The 13583-nt window shown below is 40.7% G+C and overlaps 1 protein-coding gene across 13 annotated transcripts in view; it reads left to right on the top strand.

Moving 5' to 3' along the window:
- Positions 1-13583, top strand: part of FRYL (FRY like transcription coactivator) — a 257817-nt gene that overhangs the window by 87246 nt on the left and 156988 nt on the right. For 2 of the 13 annotated variants that reach the window (XM_084899634.1, XM_084899626.1), the window contains exon 1: positions 13183-13276. The exons of the other annotated variants lie outside the window; for them this stretch is intronic. In XM_084899634.1, the coding sequence (XP_084755760.1) occupies positions 13204-13276 (73 nt within the window). In that variant the 5' untranslated portion in view covers positions 13183-13203. Of the gene's footprint in view, positions 1-13182; positions 13277-13583 lie in introns of those variants that run through there. 13 annotated transcript variants of the gene reach the window in all.

Genomic DNA, 13583 nt, shown 5'->3' on the forward strand with positions numbered 1-13583 from the left:
AATAGTGTTTTACCTGCAGTAGGTGTTCAATAAGTACTGATTTGATTGGGGTTCCAACTATATTACTTATCCTCCAGGGCTTCGGCCATCTCATCTGAAGTTTAAGGGTTTATGCTATGTGGTCTTTAATGTTTCTCCATTAAAAATAAATCTGTGATATTGCAAGGGCAGGTGGTTTATTCTTTAAAAGGTAATCGTTGGATTATCACATTTTCTCTATGCCTTTAATAGCCTGATGTGGAATTCTGGGAAATGGTTGCTTTTATGAATCCTGTTTGTGGACCTTTCCACAATGGGGAACTCATTGTCCACTAGGCTGTACCTGTACCTTCCACCCATCTCTATCACCTCATCCTGCCACTTGATTAAACCTCCTCTCCCTCTCTCTCTCTCTCTCTCTCTCTCTCTCTCTCTCTCTCTCTGTCTTTTTTAAAGAATAAAGGTAACCTAGACAGTCTCAGGTGATTCTCTGTAGGAAGATAGCGATCAAGGTGAGGACCAATCAGTCTGTTTGTCTTTCAGAATTACGTTATTCTAAAATATGTATCAGGAAAGCAAACATTCCATCATTGCTTTATTCATTTAAACATTATAAATAAACATTAATCCAAAATAATTGTAAATAGTACATATTTAAATTTTTACCAGCATACCTAAATTCTAAATTCTTCTTTCAGTTAAACTTTTGATGGATTTTTTAAATAGATTTTTAATAAAAAGGGATTTGTTTTAAGATTAGGTAAATTGTCTGATGATCTTTTAGACTGTTCTCAAGAAGTATAAGCTGGAATATATTTCTAGTCTACAAAGTGGAGAAACTTCAGAAAACACTAAAAAAGTTTTTATAAGAAATACAGAAAATTTCTCTTTATTATATCTTAGTATATCTTAGGCTTTTGAAGTTTCCTAGTCTCTATTTTTTTTAAATATATTTTTATTGATTTTATACAGAGAGGAAGGGAGAGAGAGAGTTAGAAACATCGATGAGAGAGAGTCATCCATCAGCTGCCTCTTGCACACCCCCCACTGGGGATATGCCCGCAACCAAGGTACATGTCCTTGACCGGAATCGAACCCGGGACCCTTCAGTCCCCAAGCTGACGCTCTATCCATTGAGCCAAACCGGTCCTGGCATCCTAGTCTCTATTTTTAAGTAAGTATAGATGTGTGCTAAAAATAACATCCTATATAATAAGAGGTAATATGCAAATTGACAGCCACACCCTCACACACAAGATGGCTGCTCCCATGTCATCATAAGATAGCTGCCACAAGATGGCCAGCAGGGGAGGGCAGTTGGGGGCAACTAGGTCGGCAGGGGAGGGCAATTGGGGGCAATCAGGCTGGCAGGGGAGCAGTTGGACATTGATCATGCTGGCAAAGGAGTGGTTGGGGCAATCAAGAAGGCAGGCAGAAGCAATTAGGAGCCAGCAGTCTTGTATTGTGAGAGGGATGTCCAACTCTGGGATCGGGCCTAAACCAGCAGTTGGACATCCCCCAAGGGATCCCAGATTGGAGAGGGTGCAGGCTGGGATGACGGACCCCCATTCCCCTCTAGTAAGCAATAATAATATTTTTATAAATTAATTTGGAGGAGCTCCTCTTAAACTTTAATGGGCTTAACAATGACCTCAGACATCTTATTTTTAAAAAGTGGGCTCTGATTTACTAGATTTGGAGGGGCTTTAACGAATATTAAGACTAAGAATCAGGTTCTTTCAAATTACTTTTAATATAGTACATTATGATTATGTTTAACCACGCATAAATATGTTTCTGTGTCTCAGTCTGGCCCATTTAATTCTGCTGGGCAATCTCTTCATCTTTTCTTTCTACCCCAGCTGGCACTCTCCTTTCTAAGTGTGATTTTTGTCTTTACATTTAGTCGCCTCTGCAGTTGGACACTTCCTTTTCTTTTCTTATTTAGACGCTTTTATATTTTAGTACAGCCTTGCTGACTCACTCCTTTGTTTTAAAATTGTGAAGAGTGTTATCAAAGGTGGCTCAAACAATAAAAACCTCTAGCTGATTGAAAACTTCCTATGCTACTGACAAAGTAGGAAACATTCAGAAAGGCAAGTGTTGGCGGGAATCAGGGAGCCTTCACCTTGTGGTGGCTGCTTCCTGGATAAGGTGACCATAGGTGCTCACTGACCTGGGACAGTTGGCGGTTTACATCTCTGTCCTGGCTTGTTGTCAATAGTGGCTATCTCTGCCCTCAAAAAATGCCCTGCCTTGGACGACACATTTTGTTTTCATCCTGTTCATGTTTCTTAGAATTTTTCTTACACTTTCCCAGTAATGCTTATTCCCCTTTCTTCCCAGCACATCTGTATACCGTATATTGACAATGAAAGCACCTTAGTACTAACAATCCAGTGTCTTTGTAGGTGATGACTATACATTGTGTGCATTGTAAAAATATAAATCCAGTAACTAGCAGCCCTTTGAACAGAAAAATTTAAATCTGGATTTTTTTTTTAAAGCAGTATTTTCAAAAATTATTTTACAAACTATTTCTGGAGTCTCAGTAATGAATTTTAAGTATATTCAGAAACAGGTTTTGTGTTTTTTGTGTGTGTCCCCCCCCCCCCCCCCCACCACCAATTGAAGAAGTAAGTTCTTGCCACTGGGCCAAGTGATATCAAATTGGTAAGACTTATTAGGGCAAAGAAGAAAGTATGATTACAGGGTCTGGACTGCTTCATTTTAAGCAGAGGAAGCATTTATTTTTTTATTTTTGTGTGAAATATATAAAAAGAACTTCAACCAAAAACTAGGAACAATTGGGCCATTAATAAATACCCTGTGTCAGGAAGGTAACAGTAATTGTACCTCACGGCATACGCAAGCAATGAAACTGCTGCACAGGTAACCACTCCTAAAATACAGAGCTTACCTAGTTAAAATGCTTCTTTATTATATTGCTAATTTGAGGATATATTGGTGCATTGGTCCAATCTGACATTTGTAGAAAATTTACCCTTTTATAGCTGTACCATTAATTCAGAGACTTGGCAGATACTTCTGAAATACGCATTTAATTTGGACATGACCTGAAAGTTTCCCATCTAGAAATCTAGATGGGATTCTGGCTTAAGTGTTTCAGGAGCAGATTCCCTTCATTAGTCTCCTGTGTATTTCATTTGTCCTTTCCTAGTGCTGGATCTGAATTATTGTTCCTTTGTTTTATTTTTCTTCATCTCAGCCGAGGCCATTAATTTGTGGTTATTTTTGGCTAGCAAGTACTTGAAAATAAGGAATTTGGTTTTCCCTCCTCATCAATGGAGAAGACAGCTGGAAGGCTTGTGGGGTTGGTTATATCTGTCCCTACACTCTCATCTCTGGGCCTGACATCCCTTTTGAACTATATAGCCAGGACTCTTCTTGATGTGACCCATGTATGTTTATTATAGTACCGTCTGTGCAGTCACCTAGGCCTAAGAGCAGTTCAGCTTTAATTTTTTTATCCTGTTCTATCAGTCACTAAATACATCAAGAAGTATGTCTGAGGGAAAGTTGGAATCTGTCTTTTTCCCATCCTTATTGCCTTTTCCTGAATTGTTTTAAATATATTATTAATTTTTTAAGTCATTATCTCTCACCATAGCAATTTAAGTAGCCCTTTGAGCCCCGCCTATGTGGTTAAGTGTCGTGTCACCCATCAATCAGGAGGTCACCGGTTCTATTCCTGGTCAGAGCATATGCCTGGGTTGTGGGCTTGATCCCCCTGTGGGAGGTGGGCAGGAGACAGCCAATCAATGGTTCTTTCTCAATGATGTTTCTACCTCTCTATCCCTCTCCCTAAAATCAATAAAAACATACTCTAACCAACTTTTAAAAATAAATAAATGGCCCATTGACTTCTGTTGTGTTCTTCTCCAGACCATTCCTTACCTAATTAGTCAGTTTCCTGCTCAAAACTCTTCTGTAGCATTTGATGATCAACTTCAGCATTTCCTGGAGCCCTATGGGTTTTTCAGGGCTTCTTTGTGAATCTTCTCAGGCAAGTGGAAGAACCAAGTGGATAGGAATCTGGTGATCTAATCCTGGTCAGAGTTACTTTGATTTTAATTTAGAAAAAAAAAAAAAAAAGAAGCATTTCTTTGCACTGCACGAATTTGCATGTTATCCTTGCGCTGGGGTCACCCTAATCGTCTCTGTATTGTTTCTGTTTTACTATATGTGCTGCCAAAGCAAGCACACTCTGTTTTTCCTTTTGAGGTAAGGCATAAAGATTCATTCTTCAGAAGAGGGAGACACTCATAGCCACACCCGCATCCACCTTTAGGTCCTAACCCTCCCAAGAACACCAAGATGTAGTTTAGTCATTTAGCACCTATCATAGCACAGTGTTTGGACCATTTATACTTAATATAATTGGTGACATGATTGAGCATAAATCTATATTGCTATTGTTTCCTACTGTCCCATCTGTTATATTTTCTTTTTTCCCTTCTTTCCTTGTCTCCTTTTAGTATATATTTTTAGTATTCTAATTTATTCTACTATTGCTTTATTAAAATTCTCTTTTTATACGATTTGCTTTAGAGTTTACATAATCAATTTGAACTTGTCATTGTTTACTTTCAAGTAATAGCATAATATTTGATGTATAATAAGAACCTAAAACTTTATACTTCTTTCTCCCATCCATCCTTTGTGCTATTATAATCACATTAGGGGCCCAGTGCATGAATTCATGCACCTTAAAAGGAACTGTAGGCTGCGAGGCTGTAGTTGGCACAGGGGCAGGTCTCAGCCCATCCTCCAAGTCCCCGCCCTGCTCCTCCCACCACAAACCCCTCTCACCTAGTCCCCTGTCTGCTGGCAGCACCAATTCAGCCACCGCTACCGCTGCTCCCATGAGCTGATGGTGCCAGCCCCACTTGCACCCGCTGTTGGCACGGAATGGTGGGAGCTGGCACCAGAAGCAGGTGCGCGTGGCAACTGCTGCCCTGATCACCCCTTAGGAGCAGGGGGAGGTGGAGAAGCCCTCAGGGGCGATTGGGACCAGCCCCAGGTGCTGGCAGAAGGTGCGAGTAGTGACTCTGGCGCCGGCTGCGGGTGCGAGCAGGGCCGTCGCCAGGCCAGCAGCGGGTGTGAGAGGCGGCTGCTGGCCCCAGTCGCCCCCCAGGAGCAGGGGGTGGTGGAGAAGTCCTGAGGGGTGATCAGGGCCTGCAATTGCCACTCGCACCCACTGACGGTGCCAAGTGATTGTGGCTGGCATTGGGCGCTGACAGCGAGTGCAAGCGGTGGCTCTGGCAGCCGGTGCAAGAAGGGCTGGCGCTGGCAGCAGGTGGGGATGTGGGTCCGGACCGTGGCTCATGGGAGCAAAGAATTTTCAGTAACCACCAGAGGCTCACCCCAGTGACAGAAACTGGCACCCTGCCTTGGTCTGGAGCCCTTGCTCACCTGCTCCACCATCCCGCTGTGGCCGATGCCTGCCATTTTCCCTGCTTGCCCTCTAGTGGTCAGCATATGTTTTAGCGACCAGTTGTTTGGTTGTTCAGTCTATTTGCATATTAGCCTTTTATTATATAGGATGTTTTATTTCTTCATATGTTATAAATCTGACAGTACATTGTTAACCACTTTTGCTTGAAGCAGTCAATTAAAATTTAAAATGAGAAATAAAAGGTCCTACCTTTACATTTGCCTTTTATGGCACTCTTCATAGTTTGTATGGATTCAAGTTTTCATCGTATATACTTCCTGCCTGAACAACTTTATGTAACATTTTTTATATGTAAATCTGTTGTTGATAAATTCTTTCAGCTTTTGTCTATCTTGGAAAATTTTTTTGCTTGTATCTTGACAAGATGCTTTCACTGGATATAGAATTGTAACTCACCAATTTCTATGCTTTAAGCTTTTCAGTGATGTCATTACAACTTCTGCCTTGAATAGTTTCAGTTGAAACATTTGTGTTCATTTTTAGCTTTGTTCCTGTGTATGCAATGTGACATTTTCCCCTCCCGGTTTTAAGATTTTCTTTGTCATTTGGTTTTCAGGAGTTTGATTATGGCATGCCTTGGCATGTATTCTTTTGGTCCATGAATTCTTGCTTGAGGTTTGAGTGTTTTGGATTTGTGGGTCTTCCATCAATTTTTTTTTAGAAATTCTGATCATTATTTCTTCAGATAGTATTTTCTCTTCAGTCCTCTGAGATTCCAATAACACTTATGTTAGACTATTTGATGTTCTTGCGAAGGTCATTGAGATTTTATGTCTTCTTTTCACTGTTTTGTTATCTCTTCTTGACTTTGGAGAGTTATTATTTTCATTTCTCCAAGTTTACTAATCTTCTGTTCTGTGAAATCTAATCTATTTTTTTTCCCATGCAATGAATTTATTGTTTTAGATATTTTGTATTTTATCTCTCAGACTTCTATCTGAGTCCATTTTTATATATTATCTTTCCTCCTCATTGTGTTTACTTTTTTTTTCCATTCAAGTTTTTTGAGTCTATATATAATAGTTCTTTAAGAGCCTATATGCTTAATTCCATCATCTCTGTCATTTCTAGATCTGCTCAGTTGACTAATTTTATGGGTCACATTTTCCTATTTCTGAACACATCTAATAATATTTAATTAGATGCTAGACATTGTAAATGTTGGATTTTGTTACATTCTTTTAAAAAAAGAGTTGTTCTTTGTTCTGGAAGGCATTGATAGCTTAATCTTTTGAGGTTTGCTTTTGATCTTTTGAAGCTATGTTAAGAAGGGTTTAAAGTAACCACTGGCCCATTAATTACTAAGGCATTACACTTCTGAGGTATCTGCAGAATGCCCTGGGTATTCAACTATAATAGTTTCTCCGAGTTTCCTTGTTTTTGATGACCACAATAGTCTTAAGGAGTATTGGTTGGGTATTTTTAAGACTGTTCATTTTGGGTTTATATGATGTTTTTTTCTTAGTTAGGCTGGGATTATAGGTTTTGGGAAGAATGCCACTTTCATCATCAAGAATGTGTGCTCTTTAAAAAAAAAAATTTTTACTGATTTTTTTACAGAGAGGAAGGGAGAGGGATAGAGAGCTAGAAACATCGACCAGCTGCCTCCTGCACACCCTCTACCAGGGATGTGCCCGCAACCAATGTACATGCCCTTGACCGGAATCGAACCTGGGACCCCTCAGTCCACAGACCGACGCTCTATCCACTGAGTCAAACCGGTTCTGGCAAGAATGTGTGCTCTTAACGTATCACTGATGAGTTTAATCTTGACCTCCTGGCTGAAGTAGTATTTATCAGGTTTCTCCACAATAAAATTCCTCCTTCCCTCTGCTATCGACATTGTACCCTCTCAGAGAAGGTCACTAAGTATAGCTCATGTTTTTAAGGACCTGGGAGTAATGCTCCTTGAGAGTGAATAAATTATTTAGAATTCTTCTGAATGTGTATCATGGATCCCCAAGTCCATCCTCACATTTAATGATCTGCTAGAAGGACTCACAGGACACAGCGTGTCATTGTACTCACAGCTATGATTAAGGATAGCAAAAGGACAGTAAGCAAAATCAGCAGGGTGCAAAGGCAGGTTGGATGAAATCCAGAGGAAACCAGGCACAAGCCTTCAGAGCGTCTCCCAGTAGCACCAGAGAGGAGGCAGTTGATTGTCCAGCATTGAGCTACGACACCACGGGTGAAATGTTACCAGCCACGGAGCTCAGTAGAGACCCAGTGCCCAGGACTTTTACCAGGGCTGATCACATGAGTATCCAGTGCCAGGCACATACCCGCGTTTTAGACTCCCTGGAGGAAAGCAGATGTTCAGCATAATCTGTATTGTTTGTACCAACCGTTTAGGCACAGTGTGAGCCACTCAGACCAGTTCTGGGAATGGCGGGGGCCCTCTTGAAATGTAAGTTTTAGATGCTAGCCAAGGGCCGACTTTCAGAGGCTACCAGTCAGGCCTGCTAGGTTAACTCTTTTTCTGCACAATGTGAGATTGATCTCTTCTTACTTTTGTATATATTCATAAATTTATATCAGTATACATTCGTGGATATTTATTTTATAGTTTGGGTTATAGTCCAAAACTACATTCCTCATTTTGTTGCTGAAATTGTTATCGCGGCCCTTTCATACTTTTGGCCCTAAAGGATGCTCTAGGTTATTTTATGTGCTTAAGTCCTAAAATCAGCCGCTTCTCCAAGAATCCTGCTTTCTTTCTTTTCTTTTATTAAAAAAATATTCTTTTATTGATTTCAGAGATAGAAAGGGAGAGACAGAGAGAAATAGAAACATCAGTGAGAGAGAAAGGTCCATCAGCTGCCTCCTGCATGCCCCTACTGGGATCGAGCCCTCAACCCGAACATGTGCTCTTACCTCTTGGTACATGGGACAGTGTTCAACCACTGAGCCATACTGACCAGGCACTCCTGCTTTCTTGAAGTTTAAAAATGTTCAAGTATTCATTGTAGAAAATTTGGGAAATGTAAAGAGTGGGCAAAAATAGGTTTACAGTCGTTTATATGGAAAAATAATAATATAAGCATAACCTGTTTCACACTCACAACTGTAAACCTACTTTTGCCCACCCCTGAATAAAGAAGTAAGTACATTAAGAAGTAAAAGTTGCCTTGGTCAGTTTTGCTCAAAAGGTCATGGGTTCGATTCCCAGCCAAGGGCATGTACCTCTGTCCAGGCACATGTGGGAGGCAACCAATCGATGTTTCTCTCTCTCTCCTGCTCCTCTCCCTCCCTTTCACTGTCTGAAAAATCAATGGAAAAAATATCCTCTGGTGAGGAATAAAAAGAAGAAGAAGAAGAAGAAGAAGAAGAAGAAGAAGTAGTAGTAGTAGTAAATGTTAACTACTTGTAATAATTATAGATAATTACTGCTAATGTTTTGTTGCATTGTTTAATGAAGTTTCAAAGCAAAGTATCAAGTATTTTTGCCACCATTTTATTTTATTTTTTTTTTTTTATTTTTGTATTTCCTGTGTGGTGTTAATTATCTAATACACCTGAAGGCATCTTTCCTTCCATTCCTAAAATCTCTCAGTCTCTTTTCTAAACTCAAAAAAAAGGTGAGAACTTTTTGAAGAGGCTAAAATCCGTGGGGGATGTTGAAGGCTCCAGGAGTGACATTTTGTATGGGAAAATTTGGCAAGTTTCTTTCTTCCCCACATTAATAATTTCTGAGATAATTTAAAAAGATGTTACTCTGAGGAATAATCCATATATTTGCACTCTTCCTAAGAATGTTCATAATTGAAGATTTTTATTTCCTGTGGGTACATAGAACATTAAATTCCAATGAATTGTATTTTGTGATATTTCCAGTTAGATCCAAATTTTATTATATATCAAAGAACATTTTGTTTGGATTCTATCTAAAGGACAGTTATTTCTTTTTAGGATTTACTGAGAAATTTTCCTGGTATACATTTGTGTGTGTGTGTGTGTGTGTGTGTGTGTGTGTGTCTATGTGTGTGGTGTGGTGTGTATGTTAGAATGTATACCTCTGTCTACCTTCTACTTAGAAATGTAAACCAGGTAACGGATTCCATGAATCCTAAGTATGCCAGTCAAAGGGCATAGAATTAAATGGAAATTGATTAAAAGAAAGAGGGAAACCCACTTTGTAACTCTTCGAGGACGAGAGACCCGCCACAGTCACCCTCTGTGTCCAGAGCTGCACAGTATCTGGCTGATGCCAAAGGGACCTCAGCAGAGGCTGATAATACCACCTTGTGAATTTCTTTAAAATAGTCTAAACTTTATTCTAAAATCATTCTTTAATATATAATCATCTAACAGGTGGAGAGGAGAATAGTTGAAGGAAATAATCCAAGACCATTTTTTTTCTGCTTTGCCAAGGACGCCTTGAACAGTGATTTCTGCGGCCATTTTTTTTATGGTCATGAGACCAAAAAATATATATGTATGCTACAACTTGGAGAATTTTGAACTTTTAGAAATAATAGAGTAGAAGAGTGACATTTTGACTGTTCTTTTGGCAAACTTGAATAAGCTTTAGGCTGTGGGTTTGTTTCTGTTGTTGATTGATAGGTTAAGGATAGGGAGCTCACTTTAAGAATAATAGGAATATGACTATGTGTGTAACTTGAAAATGATGACAAGTAACTGAGAGATTGAGAAAGCATTTCATTCAAAATTCAGTGGGCCAGTGCCCTGGTCTTCTAAAAGTAGTGTTGAGTGCACATGTAGTTCTTCTGGTTAACACGAAAGTTTTGTAAGGATTAGAAAATTTAAGAAGGGTTACGATGTAAATACTTTTTCATTCATCTTTGTTAAAGTAGGGATGAATAGTTGGGATAGTACCATTACTTTATTAAGGAATAAAGTGCAGAGCCCAGGCTCTGCTTACGTGGGCCTAGGGAATTATTTTCCATGTAAATGGGAAGTGCTGTTTTCACCAACCCTCTGTCTACAAGGAAGTCCTAGTGTATGCAAAACGTAGCTTAAAAATAAGCCCTGAAATTGATTTTATGCATCTGTGTCCCAAAGAAGTTGTTATTGGCTTTGGCTGTGTGCCCCTAGTGACAGGCTGATTAGATAAAACAGGAACATTAAGTTTATTCTTCTCCATCCATGTACGCGAAACTCAAGCAGAAGAAAATCCTTTTTTATTAAGGTTGTGAGAATAGTACTTATTATTTACCACTTCGCTCCAAAGTGACCATACTCGGATGTTCTGTAAAGCAGCGTTGCTTGTTAGAGTTTGTATAGAGGTTTACTAGGGATGGACCTTGGTTTCTTTGGTGTGACATTACAGCCAAATGGCATTGAGTAGCTTTTAAAATTTGTTGGAGGCTAGTCGGCTTAGCTCCATATGGGGAAGAAAATAATACGGCAAAATATGTAGTGTATGCCTCCTCACTTGCTGACATGGTTCAGTGCTGGGTCTTAGCATTTAATGGTGTAGTTTATATGGGTCTAGATCAGCTTGTTCTCCTTACCTGCTAGCAGCTATTTGATGAAAAGGTTGTATTTTCAAATCACTTTGAAGAATACTTCAGTTGAAAAGAAAAATTATAGCCAAAACCGGTTTGGCTCAGTGGATAGAGCATCGGTCTGCGGACTGAAAGGTCCCAGGTTTGATTCCGGTCAAGGGCATGTACCTTGGTTGTGGGCACATCCCTGGTAGGGGGTGTGCAGGAGGTAGCTGGTCGATGTTTCTCTCTCATCGACGTTTCTAGCTCTCTATCCCTCTCCCTTCCTCTCTGTGGAAAATCAATAAAATATATATATATTTTTTTTTAAAAGAAAGAAAAGAAAAATTATAGCCCTGCCTGGTTTTTCTCAGTGGATAAAGCACTGACCCATGGTTCGCAGGTTCGATTCTGGTCAAGGGCAAACACCTTGGTTGCAGGCTTGATCCATGGCCCCTGGACGGAGCATGTGCGGGGAGACAACTGATGTTTCTCTGTCTCTCCCCCTCCCTTTCACTCTCTCTATAAAAATCAATGGAAAAAGATCCTTGGTTGAGGATTAACAAAAAGAAAAGAAAAATCATATTGTTTTGTGTACAACTAGCGGCTTTTGTTTGTTGACATACGTCATTGTTGAATGAGATGTAGGAGGTGGTGGATTCGGACTGTGGAGTGCCCTTTTTTCATGTTAACACCTTGAGGCATTTGTGTTCCATTAGACCAGAGAAACCTCGCCCTTAACTGATCCTGAGGTGTCTCCCTTCGTGTTCAGTCAGTGGTGTTGGGTTATGGGAATCCTCTAAGATTAGCTTTTGCAGCCTTGGTTTGAATTTAGGTTTTGGGCCTGTTCAGGATTAGGAATAGCCTAGACTTATTCTATATTTTTTGGACTGTTATTAAAGAAATGCAGCTTTTAATGACACTCCCAATAATACTATTATCACTGAAGATGTCTTAATGAATATGATTTTGCTTTCCCTTAGTGTATGATACTTGTATATGGAAAAGTGTTCTTTTAACTTTTAATACAGTGCCTGCATTTATTCAGTTCTGACTTTGATCCCTGAATTTACTTATTTTTTATGGTATTTAAAGGATCCAGTGGTATAGATGGGTCAGTACAAAAATATGCCACATATGGAAAAACACATGCCGTATGACCTTCAAAGTCATAGTAAACCGATTATGAGGTCAAGGCATTTTCCCTTCTGCTGTCAATATAAAATACTTTGATTTGAAAAAATTTTCTACTGTTTTGAAGAGTCGTTAAGCTTTTACCGGGGCCGGTTTTCAGTTTTAAAAGTTTCTATAGAGTTTTAAAGATGTGCCTTTTATTTAAGACTGGAGGCTCTCTTGCTATTCGTGGATATTCTAAGGTTTCCAGAGGAATTTGAGACTATGGTAGTGATAGAAGGCCCTGTTTTAAAATAACCCCGTTATTATCAGAGAGTCCCCTCTGTTGGATCAGAGGAAACTTTGTCCTGAGCTGAGCAGTTTTGGAGCTGATGGAGGCTCGGCCCCGGTGTCCATTACATCATCTTTTCAGCCCGTTAGCGGGCGCGCTCTCTCTCCGGTGGGCTGAGTGAGGCGGTGGAGTCTGCATCGTCACTGCCTGGCGTGCAGGGAGTCCCTGCGCACTGCCTGCGTGTGCAGAGGGGTGGGGGAACTTACTGCTAAAACCTCTCCGGAGACAGCGGGCAGCCGAGTGGGGCAAATACCACTGCTGTTCTTTTTTTCTTTTTCTTTTGGCCAGCTCTTCCAGGAAGAGATCTAAAGATATGTCGGGTCCGAATTCACTTGTTATTTCTAAAGCCCTTTCCTGGCGAGAAACCTGGCGCCCAAGGGCAGAGCTCTCTATACCCTTGTCTGTTTACTCGCACTGGTGACTCCCCTGCAAAGCATCCGGGAAGGGGGGACACGGCTCATCAGAGCTGGTCACAGGCACATAAACAGGGAGCGTTGCGGCCACGTGCATGTCTGCATAAAAAAAAATAAAAAAAAGGTGAGGGTGTCCTTCAGGGCACTTAGAATAAACTTGTGAGCATTCATTGAGCGCGATGGCTCATCTGCATGCAGCGGCGTTCCACTATGGTTGTGCGTCACTGAGAGGAGACTGCATGGTAATGAAGCCAAGGCGCTGTGGGTCAGAGCCGCTGCCTGGAGCTGGAGAGGGACAGCAGCTCAGCTCGACTCGGCTCAGCTCAGCTCAGCTCAGCTCCGGCTCCGGGACAGACCAACAAACCCGGCTGCTGCTGCTGCTGCTGCTGCTGCTGCTGATTGCAGCCCGTGAAGACAATGTTGAGCCTACAGGATTCTGTGTTCTTTGAAATAAGCATAAAGTCCTTGCTAAAGTCCTGGAGCAGCAGCTGTGAGTACAATTGCCTGCCTGCATGGGGGGAAGCGCTGAGGATGGATGATCACTGCCGTTCCTGGCATCCTGGTTCTTGAAACCAACCCATCCCGAGGAATGTTTTCTTGAACGAAAATACCGGGCAGTTGTAATGTTGGTAGTTAAATATTCTTTGACCGGCCTCGGCTTTTTTGTTGTTGTTGTTGTTAATATGATATCATTCCGGCAAAGTTTTCTCTCAGTTGGTTAAAAAAAAAAATGGGGGGAAAGGATGACGGATAGATGCTGATCTCTGCAGGCTGGAGGCCGGTACTCTTCCACAGCT

The sequence above is a fragment of the Pipistrellus hanaki genome (genome assembly GCF_964339955.1).
Source record: "Pipistrellus hanaki genome assembly, chromosome: 1".
Lineage (NCBI taxonomy): Eukaryota > Metazoa > Chordata > Mammalia > Chiroptera > Vespertilionidae > Pipistrellus > Pipistrellus hanaki.